Source organism: Atractosteus spatula, chromosome 19, assembly GCF_055471065.1.
Source record: "Atractosteus spatula isolate fAtrSpa1 chromosome 19, fAtrSpa1.hap1, whole genome shotgun sequence".
Classification (NCBI taxonomy): Eukaryota; Metazoa; Chordata; class Actinopteri; order Semionotiformes; family Lepisosteidae; genus Atractosteus; species Atractosteus spatula.
Window position 1 is genome coordinate 3083025 of NC_142724.1, and position 23289 is coordinate 3106313.

The 23289-nt window shown below is 54.6% G+C and overlaps 1 protein-coding gene across 2 annotated transcripts in view; it reads left to right on the plus strand.

Moving 5' to 3' along the window:
* The window catches only part of gnas (GNAS complex locus), a 65672-nt gene that overhangs the window by 33014 nt on the left and 9369 nt on the right, over window positions 1–23289 (plus strand). For both annotated transcript variants that reach the window (XM_088937759.1, XM_088937761.1), the window contains exons 2-5: window positions 997–1069; window positions 11467–11521; window positions 12095–12214; window positions 17201–17298. In XM_088937759.1, the coding sequence (XP_088793885.1) occupies window positions 997–1069; window positions 11467–11521; window positions 12095–12214; window positions 17201–17298 (346 nt within the window). The remainder of the gene's footprint in view (window positions 1–996; window positions 1070–11466; window positions 11522–12094; window positions 12215–17200; window positions 17299–23289) is intronic.

Below are 23289 nucleotides of genomic sequence, written 5' to 3' on the forward strand. Positions count from 1 at the left end.
GAGGGTGGCAGTGGCGTCTCTGGGAGGCCAGTGCTGCGGCATCTGTGCTTCCCAGGGATCAGTAATTGATTTGGGAGCAGCAGCCCAGGCCCAGCCTGGGGACAGAGGTGCTCTCAGACTCCCACAGCTGGGGCTAGTCTGTGCAGCGCTGTGCCAGGTTTCAGCCTCAGTGCTGCAGAGCAGTCTCCAGCCCTGGTCCTGAGTATCTACTGGCTGGCTCTGATTGTGTTTTTCCACAATCGCTCACTTGAGCTTGCCGCCAGCCTGAAACTGACATGACCTGTAGCAGCGCTGACTGGGGAGGAATGCTAAGTCCTGATCGGGGGGGCTCTGTGCGTCTGCAAGATTCATCACCTCTGCTCTTAATAAACCTGTTAATCTGGTCATCTGATTAACTGGATCACATGTCAGGAGTCTACAGCTGTTAATTTAAAGAAACCTAGAAAACCTGCTAGATTCTGCCTTCAAGGACTGGAGCTGTGCACCTGTGGTCTTCGGTGAGAGTGTGTGCTTCCGGTGCCATTGGTATTTCTGTGTAGTATTGAGCTCTGGGAGTCCGAATAATGTGTAGGAAGAAGAAACGGGTGTGCAGGGACTGACTGAGTGCTGTCTGAAAGAGCTGTAGGGCTGTGCGGTTATCCAGATTCATGCTCTAGGAGTGACAGGAGCACTGCTGAGGCAGGGTGAGGGGACTGGGAGGGTGTGACAGGAGACACAGGGCTGCTCACCCCTGATGGTGATGGGCAAGCTGTGTGGCCAGTTGGGGGGGGGGGCACCCCTGTGATCGCCGTGCCCAGAGTGCATTTCAGCAGCGGGCGCCCAGAGGAAGAGGGGTGGGGATCGATCTGCATAGCGCCGGGGGAAGCAGCGAGATGCGAACTGACGGTCCGGTGGTCCGCCTGGCGGGCCGGTCTCTGTACTGTATTCAAACCACAAGTGCAGCCGAGTCGGTTAGTTTTATTTGTGACCCTTGTTGTTGTTTTTTTTCCTCCGCAGGAGCTGGCGAATCGGGGAAAAGCACCATAGTGAAACAGATGCGGATCCTGCATGTGAATGGCTTCAATGCTGAGTGAGTCTCTTCGGTTCTTTCCTCCACCCTCCTTGTTCTGTGCTGCAGGCAGAAGCCAGGTCAATGCCAAGGCAGAAAGATCAGGCTCCCGTGATATAGCGTTGTGATCCATTTCAGGCTTTGCCAGCTGTAGGATCTCGCGTGGGCCATTATGTGGTTCCTTGGTCACTTTCAGTCAGTGTGAATAAAGCAGAAGGAGTTATTGACAGCAGATCAGTACAGTTTCCAGAAGAGGTTGCATCTCACGAGGCCTAGAAATCGATCAGAATGATTGCTGTGCCAGATGTGAGCCTTCATGATGGTCCTCTCCCTGAAGCCAGCTGACCCAGAGCTAACGGGGGCAGCTGCTCTGTCCCTGCCAGCAGGGGGCGAGCTTGTTCAGAGAACGCAGGGGAGGTGCTGAAGGTCAGAGGTCAGGAGTCATTCCAGACTCGGCCGCAAAGTGGAAGGGTGGGGGGGCGCGGGCGTTTGTGAAGGAGAAATGATGATGTAAAGAGGACGGTTGTGTTGTGCCGAATGTTTTCTTAGTTGTTTAGTGACACTCTGTCGTGGAGCCGTGACGGAGTTGGTCTCCTCCCCGAAAACAGGACTTTTCCGTTTTATTTCTCCCGGTGAGAGAAGTGGAAAGGCAGGAGACCCTGATCACTGGGCAAGAAACAGAGGGAGCAGGTTTCCTGGGAAAAAATAATCAGGTTGCGACAGGTGCTCTGGTTGTCCTTCTTCTTAAGTTTTAGTGGTGGTGTTACTGTTGACCGATACTTTGGTGGATACGAGCTTGGCCCACAGACGCAGGCGTTCTTCAGCAAACACGCGGTTGTTTCTAACCTGGAGAATGTCAGGTTCTCGTCTCGTTATTGGAGTCCAAGCCCGGCATCATTCCCTGGGGGTTGGGCTTGCCTGTGAGATTGTCAGAAGGGTGCTTGTGGCTGAGCGTCTGAGTGGGGCCCCTGTGCTGTGAGAGCTAGGCAAGGGCTCCGGGGCTGTGCCCTGTGCCGGGCAGGTATTCTGTGCTCTCGTTTTGCTCTGCATCAGATCTTTCTCCGAGACCTGGTCTCCTCTTTCCGTTGGGCCCAGGCTGTCGCTCGTTGGCTCACTCCCTCTCTTCTCTCTTGGCGTTCAGCGGCTGCTCCGTGGCTTGGGTAGTGTTTTTGCAAAGCAGACAGAGATCCAATCTGAAACATGCAGCTGACGTGCAAATCAGAAAGCCAGCCCCGAAGGAGTAGGCTCTCCCTCCCCTCTGTCTCTCGGTCTCCGTCGCCAGTCCCTGTGATGAGATTTTCGTGGCCCAGCTCTCACCTGACCAGTTTTCCCCGCTCTGTGTGTGCATGTGTGTGTAGGGGGCAGCCCTCCGGCTGGAATGCCATTCTGTCCTTCCAGGCTTGTTGAAGAGGTAGGTGTGGGGCTGCGGGGAAGATCTGATGGCTCCATCAGCAGCCCCTCGGTCAGTGAATCATTCCCTAACGTGCAGCTTCTTCCCCTGGTATCTCGGAGATCTGAAGGCGCCGGCGGAGGCAGGGCTCAGCCTTGCTGTGGGCCAGGGCCGGTGGAGGGGTCTCGGAGGGGGGTCAGGGAGTGTGGCAGGCCGAGGGGGTGCGGGAAACGGGGGGTGTGGCGAATGTCCCAGCCCCCCTCTCTCCGGAGCATCGCCCCGGGGGCCCCCCCCCGCCCGGGTGACGAGGCAGGTGCAGAGGCTGTGGTCCTGCGCGGGGCTGTCCGTGCAGAGGCCTGGGTGGAGGAGTGCGTTTCTGCATCGCGGAGGCGACGGCAGCAGTGAGGGTGGGGGGTGTTAGACGCTCTGCAAGTCTCCTTCCCAGGTTCTCTGAGAGGCTGTTTCTCAGCAGAGCTGCAGCAGGCGTCAGCCTCTGAAACCACAGTCCCCCAGCTTCCTGTCTTACCAGCAGGGCTCGCGCTCGTTCAGAAACCTGCCCTGAGCGGCACTGGACAGACTTCAGAAAGCATTGCCACATCCCGCGCGCGGCGAGGAAGGAGCCATACCTTCCCTCTGCGAAGGGTCCTGGGCCAGCCCGTCTGACATGAGCTCTCCTGGGCCCGCGGGGTTATGTGTGCAAAGCGATGCGGAGGTGCCGCTGTCTCTTCGGGAGGTGGAGAACATGGTGCTGTTTGTCACTCAAGCTGCTGCATGAGTGCGTGCTCCAGGGTTCTCGACAGCCGTGGGACTGACCTTGCCCACTGACCATACGCCCTGCGGACTAGGGTGACCGGGGGTGGCCAGGCCACTCTGTGACACGTGTGGGGAGAGCTCAGGCCACCCTAACGCGACACCCGACAGCTTCCCCCCAGAGAATTACAGGGCGACCGGTAGCAATTAGGTGTCTGCATTAATGAAAGAAAACCAGTACCTGCTTTGAAATGCTGGGAAAAGGGCTGATCGTCGGTAATATTAGGTCAAAGATGATTTATTCATCCATCCAAGAGTTTTCTTGCTGCTTCTTCCATCTCAGGCTCCAGCCTCCCCGCAACCTGTCCCCGCAAGCAACAGGCACAAGGCAGGACGCCAGTCCGTTGGTGGGCAGGAGAGGGACAGACACAAACACAAACGCGCACAGACTGAACACCAGGGCTAGTTTTCCCAGAAGCCAGTTAACCTCCCAGCATGTCTTTGGACTGTGGGAGGAAACAGGGAGAACAGGCGAACTCCACACAGACAGCACCCCAGCACAGGAATTGAACCACTGCGCCACCCCAGTTTGAAGACTGTTAAATCCTTTTTTTATGACACAGTCTGTCATCTTTTTCATTTAACCAGTAACGGTGGCTGATCGTCAGCAGGCAGTGTTAAAAAAGCTTTTCTGGGTATTCCAGCAGCTGCTCATTTCCATGTCATCAGCTCAGAGACGGAGGGTTAGGGATCTCTTCTCCCTCCCGGATGAACGAGGAGGAGAGGAAACCCGAGTTGTTGGGTTTTAGGTTTATGAGCGGTTCTTCGTGTTCTGTGGTCGCGGCTCGGAGGAAGAGGAAGTCGGCCCGGGCTGCCCAGACAGCCGCCTCTCTGTTACCCAGCAGCAGTGCCACAGCCGGGGCGCCAGGTGGACGTGCTGGTACCCCAACTGGCCTGCGACTTCTGCCTGGGCCACCCCCTTTCAGTATATGCCCGGCACGGGCGGTGGTCATCTATTTGTGCCCTGCATCTTGGGGAGACCCCTTTGCGGTCCGGCAGGTGACTGGGACCGGGTTCGAAGCAGTACCAGTCCGGGGCCCATCCTGCGCCCCAGGGAAGGGTCCCCCACCGTGGGCCCACGGTGCCTGAATGAAAACGCAGGGCCGGTTTGTTTCTGCTCAGTATTTTCAGACTGGTGAACGACGAGCCCCGCTTGAGTATATATGCATTCAAAAATTCCTGAGGAACCCCTCCCCTCCTCCACACTCCACCCTCCACCCAGGCCCAAAGCTTTGCCTGTTTTTTAAAAGCTCTGCTCTGTCGAGCTTCAGTATCTGTGGGAGCAGACAGGGTAGTGTTGGGGGTCTCCTGTAGCTTTCGGGGCAGCCCTGAGTCTGTGCATGGCTCCTGCTCTGGAGCAGTCCGATCAGTTTCAGGCTTTGCCGCTTGTAGGCATTTTGGACGGGCTGTCGTGATGAAGGGGAGAGATGGTGCCTGATGCTGACGTTGCAGCTCTCTGAATGCAGATTGACTCAGAATAAGGTAACAAGCCCTGTTTTCTTCAGGAGCCTGCAGCCTTAAAATCCAAAATGGCTCGGAGTGCTGTGGAATGGAATTGCTGTGAAGCAGACCGGTTCCAGTTGCAGAGGGCTGGGATTACTGCCGAGCAGGTAGTGCGACTGTCTTTAATTCTGGAGCTGTAATACAGACAGCCCCTGAAGAGAGACTGCCTTTTCAAGGGGCGGACACTTCCGAAACGACCTGCTGAGCTGTCACTTTGCTGCTCGTTGTGGGGCATAAAAATCTTCTTCAGTTTACAGGGCAGCTTTAGAAAAACCTTTCTTTGCTCTGTAGCGGAAAGTTGATGTTCATATTGTTTCTTGGCCTGGAAAGTTCTTCTAGCAGCCTTTCAGGAACAGTCCTGCTTGCATTATGCAGCAAAGGAGAGACTGTGTTGTAATTCCTGTCCTAGACGCATGTTTGTGTGCAGTGTTTCATTATTACTGAGGATCGATGCACAATTCAGCTTGCAGCTGCTTGAAAAATCTCCTTCCTGTGTCGTGTCGGCTCTGTTATTAGAGGAGCTTGAACTTTGTACTCGGTAAGGGTGACAGTTGAGTTTTTTTTAGTGTTCTGCAAAGAACATGGAAAGAAATTGTAAAAACTGTGCACATGGCCATACACTAAGACGAGACCTGCAGTTAAGCGAGTGTGAAGGTATTTACAAGACAGCACGACGCCCTTGGGTTCTGCATGCATGTCAGGCTGCAGGACTGGATCAGGGCTCACCAGCATGGCCTTGAGTCCCTCACCCCAGCTCTCCACTGGTATTTTCCCACAGCTACAGGGAGATATTAGTGGGGGTTATTAATACCTCCTGTCCCTGGTTAGTGTCCGTGTGGGAGAGAGATTGAGGCAGGTTAGAGACAGGAGGAGAGAAAGAGTGAGGGGCTGGGGGCAAGTGGAGGAGAGGGGGGTAGGGGGGTAAGTGGAGGAGGAGGGGGTGAGAGAGGAGAGGGGGGTAGGGGGGTAAGTGGAGGAGAAGGGGGTGAGAGAGGAGAGGGGGGTAGGGGGGTAAGTGGAGGAGGAGGGGGTGAGAGAGGAGAGGGGGGTAGGGGGGTAAGTGGAGGAGAAGGGGGTGAGAGAGGAGAGGGGGGTAGGGGGGTAAGTGGAGGAGGAGGGGGTGAGAGAGGAGAGGGGGGTAGGGGGGTAAGTGGAGGGGGGGGGTCAGAGAGAGGGGGGGGGTAGGGGGAGTAAGAGGAGGAGGGGGGTAGGGGGGTAAGTGGAGGGGGGGGGGTCAGAGAGAGCAGGGGGGCGGGGGGTAGGAGGAGGGGGGGTCAGAGAGAGGGGGGGGGGTAGGGGGAGTAAGAGGAGGAGGGGGGTAGGGGGGTAAGTGGAGGGGGGGGGGGTCAGAGAGAGCGAGGGGGTGGGGGGTTAGCAAGGGGTCAGCTTTGGTGAGGATGTCTTCGTCAGAAGGAGGGTCTCTCTCGGTGGTGCAGTATCTCACCCTTCCGGTCGGTGTTGAGGGAGGTTTTGTTCGGTGAGGGTATCTCGTACGGGCGGGTGAGTCAGTTGTATTTTTCCTGTTGTGAGAGTGCTGCTCTCATATGTAGGAGTGCGGAAAGAGGGAAGTCCTCTGTTTCACGGCTGGGCTGCTGGGCAGGGAGGGGTGACCGGGTCTGTTTACAACTGCGGGGGGGGGTCTGATGTCACCCTGGGTTCATCACGTCACCAGACCTCACACACTCCAGCACTGCTCAGCCCACTGATGACGAAACCCCGCTGAAACCCTGCTCTGACTACCCCCCCCTGTGCCGGTGACTCAGCATTCGCAGCATGACTGTGCAGTTTGCACCACACGCCTACACCTCTGGAGACAGAAGCCCCTCCCGGCGACGTTCCCTGAATTCCCTTCGACGCCCTTCAGGCTCTTGGGTGGGGTGTGCGGCTCGTTGGAATTAAAGGATCGATTCCCCGTTTGTGAAATCCCGGGCTCTGAGAACAGCCTTTCCTTTCCTCCTGGAATGACACTCTCCTGACCGATCTGCGTGTGAGAAGCCTGTCCCTGTCCAGGGCAGAGCTGCAGTGGTCCCGAGGGATTGGCGTTTGTCCGTGGTCTGAGCCGGGGCCGCGCAGAGGTGACCGAGTGGGGATCCCTCCACGACGGATCTTATTTGGCCAGGTCTCTCGGCTCTCGGTGCCACAGCGAGATTTAAGCGATCTCCGGCAGGAGCTTGGCTCTGACAGGCTGGAGAGGCGTGCCCACAGGTCCCCGTCACCCTGTGCTGGAACGTTCCTAGCTGAAAATTATCGGTTAAAAAGCGAGGTGCTGTTTCTTTGTGATCCGGTTGTGTGGACCGGCCCGGTAATTGTCGAAGCGCTCTGTGGGCCTCCTGCTCTGCCCGGTGTGCTGGGACGGGCCTGTCCTCTGCAGTCAGGCAGACAGGAGCCCAGCGGGGGAGACGGCAGTCTGAACTCCTGCTGACTTGGCCTCTCTCAGCCTTTTGGGTTCTGCGTGAGCCTTTGCCCCGTCTTTCAGAACATCTACCCTGGGGAATGTGTGCAACTCCATTTTAATGGGACTCTCTGTGCCCCCTGTGAGAGCCTTTGAAACGGTTCTCGATCACACCACTGGGCACCGTGAGGGGAGAGAGAGAAGGGATAGCTTCGACAAGGGCTTCTTTTTCAGTAGCGTACCCACCCTCCCTGCCAGCTTTTCTGGTATGTTTCCTCCCGAGTGCAGGGTGCTTGTAGTTTGGATAGGTTTGAAAACCACAACGCTACCCACCCACAGCTGAGGTGAGGCACAGGAAGAGGGTGTCAGTCACACTGTAACCCCACCTCCTCGCCTGCGGGGACACACCCAGTTCTTTCCTTGCTCTTAGTTACCCGTGTGCCCCCCAGTCTGCACACTCCCAGGCACAACCCCCTGACGAGAGAGACGTACTGACATGCGGAGAGCAGGGAGACGGCCCTCTTGGCTCTCTCTCACACTCTCTGACTCTCGCACTCTCTCGCCCGCACACACCCTCCGCTGGATGCATGTGACTTTTTAATGACTGTCATGTTGAAAATGCAAACCGGCTCTTCTCACTTGGGCTCATAACCCAGTAAACGGCGGGGTGTGTCTGAGTGCTGCAGGCTCCCCCTCTCCTCCGCCCCCCCGGTGGGTCTCTGTGGAAGATTCGCTCCCCTTCACAGCTTGTTAGTGGCCTGATGTCCGATGTTTCTGCAGACACGCGCACATACACGCACTACAGAATCGCATGCTGCGTTTTCCCCCCAGTCATCAGTCACACACCCCGGGTGAGCACACAGCGGGAGGCTGTGATGTGCCTGGGAGCTGGGTTTCGGAGCGTGGCGTCCGCTGGGGGCGTTTCCTCGCTGGCCTGCGGAGCAGGAAGTGGCGCAGGGATAGTGAGGCGTGTCCACTGGCCAGTCTGCGTGCGCGCCCACGTGTTTGGAGTTTTTGTCCATGGAGACGCAGCCTCCCTTGAGAGCAGCGGATGCTGCTGGGGGGGTTGCCTCGAGGTGTCGATATGATTTGGGGGTACCCCGGCCTGCTGTCGCTGGAATCCAGCTGCACTGCCACCGGACTGGTCACTGTGGGACTGGTCCAGCACACAGAGAGAGGGATCGGCTGCTGGAGATCAGTTAGCTGCTGTTTCTTGAAAGAAGCCAGGGTTTCTGCTTCAGCCACATGGGTGCGAAGCTTGTTCCACACTCCCACCACCTTTCCTGTAAAGAAATAACTCCTCTTCTCAGCTTTGAAAGCACTCTTACCTAGTTTCCACTTTTCTTCAGTGATCGTTCTGAAGACACCCGCTGGGTTGAAATGTTTCATAGTGTTTGCATTCTTCAGTTTTTGCTGTGTCTGTATGACCAGCTGTTGTAAATACTTTTGAAGGATCTCCAATAGATTCTTTTTTTCTGCTTGCTGTGAATGAGTGTGGGAAATGCAGGTATCTTCTGAAGTGAGTTATCTAAGCCTAAAAAGAATCATCTCAGTTTTTTACGGCGACTGCGTGAAACTGTGACAACATCTATAAGGTCTCGTTAGACATGTGGTGTTTGCTGGAGTCCCCTGTCTCTCTGAAGCAGCGTTGGCACAGCCAGGTGTAGGGGGAAGGTGCCGTCTTTATCTGCGTCCCCACTGGTCGCTCCAGCTCTGCTGGCCCCTGTCCCTCAGATCTCCTTCTGCCTCCGCAGGCTGCTGTCATGGATTTACTACGCTGCGTCTTTGTTTCTCCGTTCTGCTTCTGGTCCGGCCCGGCCCAGCCCGGCCCAGCCCCTTGCATTTCAGGGATTCCTCTCATTCCCAGCCTGCTGACTCGGCAGTTCCGGTATAACCTGTAGCCCCGGCTCTGTGACTGGGGCCCCAGCGGAGGGGGACAGCCCAGAGCAAGTCCCACGATCACGATCTCTGCGCTCCGCATGAAAAATTCCTCCCTTCCCCCTCCCCCTCTCTCCGTCTGTGCCTCTGTTCCCGTCCTGCTCGCTCTTCCTTCTCTTCTTTGCTTGAAGATCCCTGTTTTTCCCTGCTTCCTTGCTGTAGATTCCCGTCTTTCTCCCTTCCTCGAATGAGGGTCCCTCTTACTCTCTCTCCCTCCTCGGTGTCGCTCCCTGCCTTTCTCCCTCTTTCCTTCTCTCGTTCCTTTGGAATCTTGGAAGAAACTGGGAAACACCCCCCCCCCATACTCCCCCGGGTTGAAATTTTTTGTGAATGGATTCTTTCATAAACCTCAAATAATTCCAGCACCGAGCCTGCTCCACTCGGAAAGATGTGTTTTTGATTTGTTCGCGATGCATATACAGCATGTGTGGGCAGAGGATATGGCTGGAAAACCGTGTTTGGCTTTGATTCAGTTCTGGGGACGACACATGTCAGCGCGTCCTGGGAGCTGTCGCTTCCTGGCCGGAGCTCAAGCTCGGGAACAGGGGGGGCGGGGGGGGCTGAGCGAGACGCAGCCGTCCGCCGGCGTCGCCCTGATCAGTTTCCCCGTCGTGCGAAGAGGGTGGTGGGGATGAGAAGCAGCTCAAAGAGGTGTTGCAAAATGCAGACCCTCTTTCAGCTAAGGGTTCAGGTCAGGAATCCAGCCGGGTTTCACTCCGAAGCCACTTCCATGGCGGATCAAAGGTGTTGGAATATAACAAATACGCTACATCACCCACCCGTCCATCTGCTGGCTAACCACTTCTTCCAGTTCAGGATAGTGGGGAGAGCCGGAGCCTGTCCCAGCATGTATTGGGCATAAGGCAGGGTACACCCTGGATGGGACGCCAGTCCATTACAGGACTCACACGGGGCTAGTTTTTCCAGGATCTAGTTAGCCTACCAGCGTCTCTTTGGACTGTGGGAGCACCCGGAGGAAACCCACATGATCATGGGGGAGAACAGACGAACCCCAGGTCCAGAACTGGTCTCGGGGCCACGGTCTGGTGAGGCAGCAGTGCGAGCCTCTGCGCCATCGTGCTGCCAATCCACTCCGATCTTGAGTCAGATGAAAATGATCGTTAATGGGGTTCAGTAGATACCGCAGAAATTATTTCCAGGGGTTTAGCGCCTGAGAAAGAGCTCCCTGTACCCATCGGAGAAGAGTGGGTACAGGCTGCTTGCGGACAGTGAAGGGCAGCTGGTCCCGTCTGCGCAGCTGGGCAGCGGATTAGCGAGTGGGTGAGGAGACGGTGATGGTTGGAAATAGATGTAATTTTCTAGGGCAGGGGAAGACCCGAAGACGGGTGGCAGCTGGCGTTGTGAATAGTATTGCTGGGCCTTTTTAGATGCACAGATGCTTCCAGGAGGGTCTTGCGAGCGGCTTTCAGGAGCGCTTGTCAGTGCAGTGCGGGGTTATCTGAGGCAGCGCGGGCCTCGGTGTGCGAGGGCTGGACAGGTGGGGTAACTGGAGGACACAGACACTGACGGGCAGGTGGTTCTGGGGAGGGGCGGATGGAGACCCGCTCGTGCTGGCCAGCGAGAGGGAGGGAGGAGAGCCGGCGAAGGCCCGTCCACTCCGCCGCGCCACCGTGTGGCCTGGCTGGCAGTGCGCAGGCCTTCATGTAGGTGTGTGGAAACAGCAACAGCAGCAGGGGGGTCCCCTCTGCTGCCGCTGTTGTGAGCAAGACCCTTCTGTTTCAAAACGATGAAGGAAGGAAGACCCTCCTCATGGAGAGAGGGGACTGAGTGGGGATCCCCTCTTCCCTGAAGGGAGTGTTCTAGGCTTTCCCTTCATGACATCATTTGGGACCCCAAAACCTTTTGCCAGTCCCAACGAGAGAGACTCCAACATCAGTGGAGCTTTGTGTGTCCTGCTTGGAGAAAGCAGATTATATTTATATACCTGCCCCTGATTTTGTTCATTTTTCCACTGTGTGTCCAATAATCTCTCTGGCTGGAATCTTGGAGAGCTCTTCGCAAGGGTCGTGGGAGAGTTGGCACAGGTCCTCGGAATGAGAATGGTATTATCAAAGGGACTCCGATGGACTGTGTCACACAAGGTAGCGGGGCAAAGACCCTTAGGGCCCCAGTGTTATCCAGGGGAAGTGGGTTTAACAATTGTTTGCATTTGTATCCCGATTTTTCAGCTCCTACGGCACTTCACATCTAGGAAGGGAGTCGCTATATCTCTCTCTGTAGTACAGGAACTGCTTTACACTAGATGTGCTGAATGGCCTGTCTTGAGCCCTGCCTGCCAGTGAGGTGCCTTTTCTAACAGAGGTTACACAGGAGCTGCAGATTCACTGTTAACGTTTTCCCATTTTCTGTGTCTTTCTTTTGCAGAGAGAAAAAACAGAAAATTCAGGACATTAAAAATAATATTAAAGAAGCTATAGAGGTAAGTTCTCCGTGAGGGCTGGGCTCGCGGTCTCTGATTGTGATGGCCAAGGAGTGAGTGATGGTATGTGTGTGGGGGGGGGGCTCCCAGATCTCAGCAATTCAGCAGCACCTGCGGAGCTGGGAGAGGCGGTGAAATTGGTCTCGTTAAGACAGTAAAGAGCTGGCTTAGAGTCAGAGCTGTGTTGTGCTGAAAATCTGCAGAGGCTCCAGGACTGGACAACCTCGACGTTGCGGGTGTGAAACTAGGGGTTTGGTTCAAGATCAGCCCAGCAATTCTGAGGTTACTCGTGTCCTAGCAGAGAGATTAAACTTTCTTTTGTGACATTTGCTACAACTTCCTGCATTGGATGATTATATAGGGGTGTGGGGAATTGGTGGTCTAGACAAAGTGCATGATTTTGTAACACAGAAACGGAATGAAATGTCAGTCGTTTTGGTGCAGGAAGAGGAGATTACAAAAACCAGAAAAGCCCCTTTGTGAGCATCATGGGGTTTCCTGGATTTAGTTTTTCTCAGTCCTCTGCGGCTGATGTAAAAGTGCATCCTGACCTCTGCCCCTTGCTCTTCGCAGACTATCGTCACAGCCATGAGCACGCTGGCGCCGCCGGTCCAGTTGGCCTGTCCAGACAACCAGTTCCGAATCGACTACATCCTCAACCTAGCCAACCAGAAAGACTTCGAGTTCCCTACGGTGAGGGCTTGGTGTAGCAGGGCTCCTCGGGTGTTTGCGTCCGCACATCTACAATTAGAAGCAATTTAAAGGGCAAACAGAATACTAGGCCCCACGCTTAAACGCATAGATTTCAATCAGGGGTTATATTTGAAGTTTGTAACCCCCAGAAAGGCTTCATTTACATTTTTATGTATGTATTTTTTGGTCTCCAACTTACAAAAAAGATTGGTGTGCTGTAATTCGTACAGAGAAGAGCAACTAGATACGTTTGATGACGATGCAACTTTTTAGTCTTGAACCTAAATGATTACAAGGGGGCCTGATAGAAGTTTTCAAACTCCTGACATTGTCAACCCAGGTGAGACACAAACCAGAGGGCACCAGCGGAATCTATGTGGAAGTGCATCTAATGCCGAGCACGGGAGGCACGTCTTTACGAAAAGGGTTGTGGGAGCGTGGAACAGGTTACCCAGCCACGTTGGGGTTGCTACCTCTGCTTCCCTCAAGGGACAGCTGGATAAGATCCTTGGGATCAGTTAACCACTCACTGCCATATGGATCAAGGGCTGGAGAGGAAGCGGTGTTTTACAAGCAGAATTTTTCAGACTGCGCTGCTGAATGCTTATTTCAAGCATGGTGACTTAACTGACAGAAAAGGAGGACGTGTCTTTCTCCACCATTGATTTCTTCTCTCGTTAAGCTCGTTAAGTTGGTAAATCCTCTTCTCACTTTGGGGCCTCCTGGCGCCGACGCTGCCCTCCCCAGACGGCAGCAAGGGTTCTCCTGGCATCCCAGTGCCCGCTCATTAAAGAAAATACTTTTGTGCTGAAGGAAGATAATAGCCCTAATGGGACTGCACTGGGGCCTCTCCTCTCTCCCCAGAATGTCAGCCCCTTTTCCCTGTGCTTTGACAGCCTGAGATGCGGGCAGCTGGGCTCCCGTGTACGCTACGTTTAGTGCAGTTATATTCTAGAGGAAAGTGAAAGCTGAAGCTGCCTGCTTTTATTAAGGTAATATTTTATTGCAGCTTTTCCATAGGGTGTCTCAGAAGCACATTTCCTCTCCTGCGTGCTCATTGGAGCCTGTTTCTCTAGGACAGGTCATTGTGGGGCTTGATTGATAGAGGCTGTTTCTGGGACACAGGGAGGTTTTATTTAGGAGAAGAGCAGTCCCGGGTTAGTGCTCTGAAGGGCTTGGGAGCTCAGCAGTTTTTCCCAGGCTGCCAGCGTCTGTGTGCCAGGCCAGTCTGAGCCAAGGGGAAAGCTCCCACATCGGTTCCACACACTCTGGGCATCAGCCTGTCCCTCTAGGGTACAAACCAAGCTTCCCGCTGCATTTTACCAGCCCGATCCTGGCTTGTTTTCTGCACTGCTCCGATGTGTTTTAGTGCAGTCTGCACTACTCTGGTCCATGTTAGTGTAATCTGCTTTTGTGCAGTTGGTAGTACTCCATTCCCTTTCAGTGCAGTCTGCGCTAGTCTTGTCCGAGTGAGTGCAGTCTGCACTGCTCTGGTCCATTTTAGTGTAATCTGCTTTAGTGCAATTTGTACTACTCCATTCCCTTTCAGTGCAGTCTTCACTATTCCAGTCTCAGTTAGTGCAGTCTGCACTACTCTGGTCCATTTTAGTGTAATCTGCTTTGGTTCAATTTGTACTACTTCATTCCCTTTCAGTGCAGTCTGCACTACTCTGGTCTATTTTAGTGCAATCTGCTTTTAGTGTAAGTTGTACTACTCCGTTCTCTTTTACTGCAGTCTGCTCTATTCTGGCCTGAGTTGGTGCAGTCTCTGATGGGTGAAAATCTTCAGAGCGTGGTCAGGGAAGTAGTCGGGCCACTATGATATCCTTCGGCAGGATGACTGGAGCCAGGCAACCAGTTGTCTCCCTGCCTGCCTGGGCCGCCACACCGCAACCGGTTGGGCTGGTTCAGCAGGCTTTGAGCTGGCACCTTCCAGGACTCACACACCCGGGAAACAAGGTGGTTGGGCCAGAGAGCAGGAGAGACACTTTGAGGGACTGGAGAGACGGGAGGAGAGGGACAGTGGGAGGAGAGAGGGGTGAGTAGGAAGTGGGGGGGCGGGCAGTGGCAGGTCAGTGGACGTCTCCGGGCGCCGATGGACTGATGGAGGAGATGTCATCCCAGCCCTTGACTTCAAACAACAGCAAAGACAACAGCGGGAGAGAAAGGGAATTGAGAAAGGCTGATGGGGAATCCTTTCCGTTTCCGTCTTCTGCCAAACTGTGTAGAGAGAGGGGTCCGCAGCGACACAGCACAAACCCATCAGCCTGTGCGTGTCCCGAGGATGACACCTGGAAACTGTTCAGCTCATTCTCTTTCTTTTTTCTTGAAAACGTAGGTTTTTTGTTCTTGCATGTCCTGTGGTAATATGCTGACAAGCCAATGTATTAATCTCTCTTGCGGAATAATGCATTCGACCTCTACAAACAGCTTGAGTGGGATGTGGAATGCGTTCTGTTGGGTTTTGAAATATTTGAGGTCCCTTCTCATCCTGTTTTTCCAGTGAGGACCCCTTCAGTTGAGGTTGGGATGAGGGTAATGAATTCCCTTCCGTTTTGTCCAGGTGTCGCATGCCAAATACACACTAAGAGCATAAGAGAGGTTACAAGCGAGAGGAGGCCATTTGGACCACCCTGCCCTTTGGTCAGTAGCTGATTGATCCCTGGTTCTCATCCGGCTTTTTCTTGTAAGAAGCCACTTGAGCAATGTGGCTGTGTAGATTGCTCCACACTCCCACCACCCTCGGGGTAAAGAGCCTCCTGTTCTAGGTTCCACATAGTTTCCAGTTTTTTATCTCCAGAACCCGAGCCATTGTCTAAATGGTTCAGAGCACATCACAAGGCCCATGATCTCAGTGGCAGGGTAATTGATTCTGTTAATCTGACCGGGGGTTCATCATGGTTTGGCCAGTGGAAGCATATAAACTGCACGTAACTGGCCGGGGAAGATGTGGATGGTGACTGGGAGCTTTATCTTCACACCACACCCCAGCTGTTACAGTGCGGGACTGCTGAAAGAGGGGGGCACATGATGAAAGGCGCTATATAGCAGCTTCTCGCTGTGTGAGCACAGTGCCGCCCATGGCTCTCTGCAGTGGCTGAACCTCCTGTTCGTTGTTCTTGTTCGTATCCTCTCCTCCTTTGTCCTGATCTAAATATAACTCGTCGGAGAGAGAGAGAGAGAGAGAGAGAGAGACCGCATTTCGCCTCCCCGTGGGCAGATGGGATTGGATCTGGCACGCTGTTCGGTCCGCCCCACCCATCTCCGAAAAACACGGGGCTGCAAGATGGCATCTTTCATTAGCCTGCACGCCGCCAGAAAACAAATGGATGTTTCATGAACCAAAAAAAGCCCCCCCCCCCCCCAGCCCGCCTCTGTGCCGCTCGTCCTTTCTTATTGTTCTCGTTTCCCTGACGGGTTCTGTTTTAGAGCTTGTCGTACCATGCTCAGCTCTCCCCGGGCTGGGGTGAGAGCTGCCGGGCCCGTCCCAGAGCGGCGTTGTCGCAGGCGGGTCGGGCGAGGGGTCCCGAAAGACGCTTCGTCCGTCGCGGCGGGCGGGATAGGCGCCGGCGGTCTTGGGGCTCATCCCGGAGTTCCAACGGAGGACCTCGCCCATTCTGGAGCAGGGTGGTGGCGAAGAGTCCCCTGGAGGCGCTGGGTTCGAGGCCCGGCCCAGCCTTGGGCTGCGGGTTGAGATGTCGTGGTGAGGGACAAGGCTGCGCGTGGTGCACGGATCCAGTCCCAGCAGGGTTACTGGATCTTTCCCGGATGGCCATGTTGGCTGAGCACCCGCACGATGGAGAGGCCCAGACGTCGGGATCTGATGGTCCCCGTGACCTGCGTGGGGTCATGCTCTCGCGTCTCTGCACGCTGTTCCCATCGTCCTGCACCCCGTCCGGTTTTCCCTTCCTTCGGAAGTTTTGCATCGTCATTCTCAGTAGCACAGCTCTCCCTCCTAAGTAAAATCTTGTCTGTTTTTTTATCTTAGTCCTTGCTTTTTTTTTTTTAGAAGAAGAAATAGAAAGGCCAACTTGCAGAGAGAGCCTGTGGACAGGAGGAACAATACTGTATTCAATCGCAGCCCAGTGGATTATGGGTTGGCTTCAGTAATGCAATAAGAAATTACTGCCCAATTTTTTTTCTCCTGCCTGTGCTGTAGATGCATGTGACTGGTTATAAATGAAGTCTCTGTTGCTGGGACACACTGTTCTTCTCCCCGGAGGGGAGTGTGTGTGCGTCTGTCTGTCCGTCGTGGGGAAGGGGTCCTTATAACATGAGCTAAAATTGCAGAGAAAGAGGTCTTCCTAAAGTTTGCAACTGTTGAGCACGGCCCTCAGCACACCCTCCATTTACCGTCATTTGAGGTCTGTCTCTGTCTCTGTCTCTGGTGCTTTCAGTATAAAACTTTTCTTTGGTTGATAGCAGCCAAGAGCAAATTCACCCTTGCGGATTGCTCGATACTGATAGCCCGAAGACAAAAAATGTCAATTTCTTGAGCGTGTTCATCCGTTTTCCTTTTCCACCTGACGGATTTTTGCAGATAACAAACGGGACGCTCTGCAGACGTTGGGTGAATCTGTCCCTTGTGGGCTGACTGGGGCTGGCGGTTCCCAGGTCCAGCTCCACTGATGCATCTTGTCCACTCGGCTGGGTAGCTTGATCCAGACCCCCAAAACCCGAAACCTTTTGTGCAGCAAAGTGCCTCCTGTTCTCCGTTTTAATTCACTGTCCCAAAGTGTCCGGTAAAAAGATCACTTTACCCTGTCAGCATGGGACGCCCCTTCAAGCACTGGACCGGATCTGTTCGCTCTCCTGTAGTGACTTCGCAGCAGCAATATCCTCTTCTGTAAAGTGCCGACCAAACTCGTGCACGAGCTTCAAAATGCCAACAGTTTCATGTTTTGTGTTTTTGTTTTAAAGAGAAAGGATTTTGGTGCAGCCTGTTATTGTGCCTGTGCTGAACGCCTGTGTCTCTGTCTCCCTCAGGAGTTCTACGAACACACGAAGATCCTCTGGCAGGATGAGGGGGTGAAGGCGTGCTACGAGAGATCCAACGAGTACCAGCTCATCGACTGCGCGCAGTAGTGAGTGATCAGAACCATCGCCTCGCTCTCTCTCTCTCCTCGCCTGATGAGAGGCTAATGGGGGGGTTGTGTGTTTGGAGAGAGAGTGTGTGTGTGTGTATGGGGGGGAGCAGCAAAGCAATGAGGATTTAGAGAGCAGAACTGCTCAATGTGCACAAACGTCTCAGATTATTACAGCCTTTTGGTAGGTCTCTCGTCTGAATCTTGGGGCCGTTCTGACAGAGCCCTGGGGCTGGGCGTGTTTCTGGGAGGTCTCCGTTGGACAATGGTTCAGCTGGGTCCTGCCTCTCAGGTTTGGCGGAGAGAAGCTGTAGAGTGAACTGTGATGGGTCCAGAGTCTCCCAAGGGGAACTTGAGTCTGTTACAGTCTAACGCGGGTCTCTGGTGGCTCCGGATTAGCATGCAAACAAATCCCAGGGTTCAGTTTTCACCGTGAATGGGAGGGCAGCCCTTGGGACAGTGTGACAGGGGCGCCAGGATGGTGTTGGGGGAGACAGCAGTCAGTAACGACAGACTGAATTCTAGCCCCTGGACAGAAACAGGACGATGCTGCTGTTGTGCCCAGGACCTTGGACAGTGTGATGGGACTTGTGATCTGAATGTGATCTGACTTGTGACCTGCAAGGTGCTGCAAACCGTGTGTGTATGCGAAATCGAACGGGAGTTTTAATGGGAGAATGTGGTGTTTTCTGACCGGAGCTGTGCCATTTGCTGTAGTTACTCGGTGGAGGTGTCGCACTGCCCTCACCCCTTTCCCTGCTGCTCTGAACTGTGCGCAGTTTCCATGGTGTGTGGCCTGCAGTGTGCTGTCCAGGAGCGTCTCTGGTGTGCTCCACTGCTGGGAGCTGCACTTGCCTGGGCAGTGGCTGGTACTGGACAGTGCCATGCTGTGGACATGGTCTGGCTGTATGAAAGGCCTGTTCTTCCTTGTTTCTGGAAGGCTTTTCTCCTTACTGTCCTCTCCTGGATTTATGTCTTTCTGGGGGCGGCTGCTTTTGCGCCAGCTGAATCGTGAAACTGATCGTGATTTGTGGAGGCAAGCTGAAAGTATTCAACAGCAAAACTCCTCCCCACATCAAACAAATTCCAGCACAGTGTCTTGCAATCCGTCACATAACTACCCCCATCGCTGTTTCACCCAAGCCCAGCAGACCAGCAGAGGGGTAATAGCACAGTATGGGGGTGCAGAAGAACGCCGGTTGAAGGCTTTAGTACAAGAGTTGGCGGTGAGTGAAATGGCAGGCAGTGAAGAAAGGGGGCTGTCGGATTGTGAGGGTGGGGAGAGACCTGGTGGCCTCTCCTCTCATAGCAAGAAGGTGTTCAGAAAAGAACACTTGGGTCAGGACAGCAGTCCAAAGCTGGCTAGCCCAACTGAGCCTCTGCTTCAGTAGGTAGCAGGAAATGAGCAGAGAACCTCTTGTGGACAGCTTTCACGGTTATGTCATCACGGGTCAGCCAGAGCCTCGTATGCTCAGTGCGCCTTGTTCAGCATTTCTATTAAAGGCTTAAAGGCTTGGTTTGGCATATGTATATCTTGTATGTTGTAAACTCTACAATATTGCAGGTGTTCTTGATGTTACATTTTCAGTATTAATCCTTTTTAAGAGGAGCTGTTTTTATTCTGTGGGTTCCTGCTTGTCACTGTGTTGCTCCACATGTTCACTTGTCCTGCCTTGTAGTTTGACCCCCTTCCCCTCTCAGTCAGGTCTGCAGCAAAGATGAATTCAGAGCAGAAATGTGAAAATTCCCTGGAACTGAAGGGAGGCAAGGAGGGGGGGGGGCACAGCTGGCTTTAACACTCTCTAAGACTGCACAGGCGCTTTTGGTTTTGGTTTTTGGTCTTCCTGTCTGGAAAGTACCTCTAGACGTCCCTCACGGAGCACTGGGGTCTGCGCGCCGCAGTTTCTTTCTGTGCAATGACGTTTTGGTGCAGTTTGCTGAGAAGTTGCTGTTTTGAGAGGTGGCCTTGTCTGCCCAGTGAGCCGCCTGGAAAGCTCCAGCAGAAACGCCCCGAAGGGCGCCCCTCCGGGAGGGAGAGGAGCTGGCGAGGGGACACGTTGTCCCCTGGAAGGGTGCTGACCTCACCATGTGGGTACGCCCCACCGCACAGACCTGCCCCAGGCTCTCACGCGTGCCACTGTCCGCACAGCGTCTTCCTCGCTCTCTGGCTGCTCTCCCCCGGCGGGCTCCTCTCTGTAACGCCGGCGTTGACGAGGGCGGTACGGGCGGGCAGCGGGGTCTTGATCTGCGAGATGTGGTGCACAGAGTGGAGCTCGAGATGGGCAGTTTTAAAACGCTCTCACTTTCCTTTCCCTGCTGCCGGTGGGGGGGGGCGACTGTCTGGTGGGATTCCAGCCCCGCCTTCTGTGCTCACACTCCCGTCACATGACAGGGGTGTTCAGGAGGGGCGGAGGCCTCTGAGACCTGACCCAGAGTTGAGGGGAGGGGGGTGTTGGTTGCTGGACGGAGCCAGGGGAGGAATCCAGTGCACAAGAAAAGCCATGCAGGACAGGGAAGAGAATAGGCAAGAACCACGAAGCTGTTTAGAATTTGGCGCTGCTTCTTTTGAGCTCGCAAGCAGGAGAGGTGGCATTCTGTGAACACCAGGGAGCAGGACACCCAGGCTAGAGCACTGTAGGATAGGAGGGGAGAGAGGAGCACAGCAGAGACGGGGAGAGGGAGGAGGGAGGGCATCAGGGAGAGGGTTTCTGTGGGGTTTGAGCTCGCTTCCTTCCCCCCTAGATAGTCCCTAGTCCCCCCCTCCTTCCAGCAGTTCCTCCTCTGACCCCCGCCTTCCTCCCAGCTCCTGCGAGAGTCACAGGCGGGTTTTCTGAGCCAGGGTGGAAGTGAGCCCCCTCCCCCACCGTGCTTATGTAAGGCAGGGAGAGCGGGCTCTGAGCTATTTATAGCTCCGCCGCGCTGCAGAAGGAGAGAGGGGGACAGAGACTCGCGCGGCGGAGAGCGAGAGCCATCCGTGTTGTTTCTGTTTGTCTTGTTGGGGACTGTGGGTGCTCTTTTCTGGTGGGTGGGGGGGGGGGGGGTTCACGTGCCAGTCGTGCAGTAAGAAGAGCTCTCTTCCCCACCGGAGAGGAAAAGTCCCGTTTCCTCTCGTTCCTCCATGTTGCGCTGAAGGGGGAGCCGTGACATCGCGGCGCGGACATGAAAGCAGCACTGAGCTGCGCCCGTTTGCGCCGCCCTGGAGCTCTCCCCTTGTTCCCGCTGCGTCTCCGCGGCTGTGCGGGGCCTCTCGCTGTGCAATCAGGCGGAGGGCTTTGGCGAAAGAAATCGGTCCCCTTGGCGTGGGTGCAGTCATTGCCCGAGCTGTGCTTTTGTGTTGTTGCGGATGCTGTGGCGCTTCACCTCCGCATGGTTTCCTCCTCTTGACCAGCAAAAGCCACCAAACACGGCGAGGAAGATGGACCCTCCCTCCAGACCAGACAGCAGCTAGCTCATGAAGGGTCTTCACCCTCTTGTATGGCCTGATGCTGCCATTCCAGGGTTGTCCTTTTATTTACAGAAATAGCGAGACTGTTTATAGCATGTTCTCAAGAATAGCTCATGAATGGGCCAGAACTTTGGGCGATTCCAGACTTCTCTGTTACTAAACCTGGTGGGAGTGATCCCGTGCCCTGTGGTGGGGTGTAAAGTGTTTTGGGGGTTCCTGGGCTCCGGGCATGTTCTCCAGGGTCTGTCTGTGGGGGGTGGGGGGGTGGTGGAAGCACCGTCTTTTTGGGAAAACATTCCCCACAAGTGCCCGAGAAATTGTGCTACTCGCCCACCTGTGTCCAAGAAGCTAGAGCCCAGGGCTGAGGAAGGGCAGTGTTTCAGTCATCAGGGTGGGTATGATCCTCGGTGCGCAGTGGGCCTGCGTCATCGCAATTCTCTGGCTCTGGCGTAGGGGGGGCAGATCTTTACCAGGGAAATTGTGGCCCAGTGCTTTGAGCCAGTTCAGGTTGTATGAGGTGCGGACTCTGATGATGAAACAGCACATTAGGTTTTGTTTTGTGTCTTCAACCTGTCTTCTGTCATACTGTGACGTGTTCATGAAACCACCAATGGACAGCACCGCCGGATGTTATCCTGTGCTTTTGTGCACGAATGCTGGTCAAGTATTTTCTTTCTGCGAAACTGAAGAAAGATTTCATATAAATGTGTTACGAGATGTTCAGGAAGTGGGCCCTATCTCAAATGTGTTGAAAACTTATACAGGAAAATGGTCAAGCAAATGTTCTGTGATTGTGGACTCGCTCAAATATAGAGGATCGTTGTTGATTTGCTAAATCAGAAATGAAAAGGATGTCTCCCGCGAGCTGCATTTTGCGGATTTCCTTTGGTGTGCAGCTCGGACTTAGTCTCATCTCCCATGTTGTGCTTTCTCAGCTGGTCTGTTCTGAAGGCGTCCAGGATGATGCTCGGACTGTCCCGATAATACGTGCACGCTGCACACCTCAGCCGTCAGACAGCTCCTCCTGTCACACAGCTCGGCGCCCCACCAGGCTGCGAGTTTGCTTCTGCTCTGTGGAAGATTGTTGAGGGGATTGTGAGACTCTGGCCGCACAGTGGGGCTCGGTGTGATGGGCCGGCGGGCCCGGCTCCGCACCAGCCCCCGGACGAGAGAGTCTGCTCCGCGCGTTATTGTTATGGCTGTTGCCGTCGTTCTCCCGTGTGCGGATTGGCGGACTGGGGGCCAGGTTGCCATATTGTGACTGCCGAAGCACCCGCCTCCCTCTCCTTCGCCCGCTGGCTCGCTCTCCTCCTCCTCCTCCTCCTCCCTCCCTGCAAAGAGGCAGCGTCTCTCTCTGCAGTGACAGAAAATGGCTGGATCTGAGTCACTGAGTCATCAGCAGCACGCGGGGAATGAGAGAGAGAGAGAGAGGAGGGCATGGCGCTGGGGGTGGTATCGAGAGTAGGAGAGGAGAAGGGGGATCGCGAGGACGAGCTCCTGCGCTGTGGCCGCCAGGAAAGCCCCTTTGCGTGTGCACACTGCGGTACCGCCTGGCCTGGAGCAGCACTGTTAACCGTGCCGCGGAAAGGGGGGAGGCAGGCTGGAGTCTCGCACAGCGTGTGCCACATCTCGGGAGTCTGGCTGGAAGGTTTCCAGTAAAAAGCTGTAAAAAGCCCCAGACTCTGCCGCTGTTTCGCTGTCTTCCCCAGATCGCTTTTAGGGCGATAGTGCCTCTGTGTGTACACATTGCATACGTGTCTGTTTCTATCTAGATAGATTCATGCAAACGTTCCATTGCAGACAGGCACAGGTTTCTATTCGGCCCTCCATTCCTTTGTACCCTCCTCTCCATCCGTCTCTTCCCTCCCTCCCTCTCGCTCTTTCTCTTTCTCTCTTCTGCGTGCCGTGCTGGGGCTGGGCTGGCCTCTCTCCAGCCACACAAGATTTTGAGCTGATAGTCTATTTATAGAGCCTGTGGTTCCGTCACCATGGCAACTGTGCTAGAGGCCAGGGCGCCTGGGAGCTATTTTTGGAGCGTGCCTGTAATGTCAGACTGAATTGGAAAGGCCTCTAATCCCCTGCTATCTCTCATGTCAGAGTGAGTTTTGAAGAGGTGGAGGAGGGGAGGGGAGAGGGTGAGAGAGAAGGGCGTGGCCCTCCGACTGCAGAGACCCAGGACAGCCCCTCCTCCACACGCACAGTCCTGCGTGTGCAGGGGCTCTCGTCATGTTCTTACTGTTCCGCTCTCCTCCGACGGGCAAACTGCACGCAGCCGACCTGAATCGGAAGCTTTTGCCACTTCAAAAGATGGTGTTGTTTGATTTATATATACAAAACAAAGTTGTTTCCGTGGTGATGAGATATCCTCACAAGGTTAGGATGTTTGTTCAATTTTAGCCCCACGTTGGTGCTAATGCACCACACAACCAAAGGTATTAAGCTCCTTCAAGCTGGCTGGCTCCTACCTCTCTCTGTTGACTTTGTGATACCTCGTTAAAGATTAACGAAATTCTGCTTGCATCATCATAAGAGTCTTTAGTCAACGT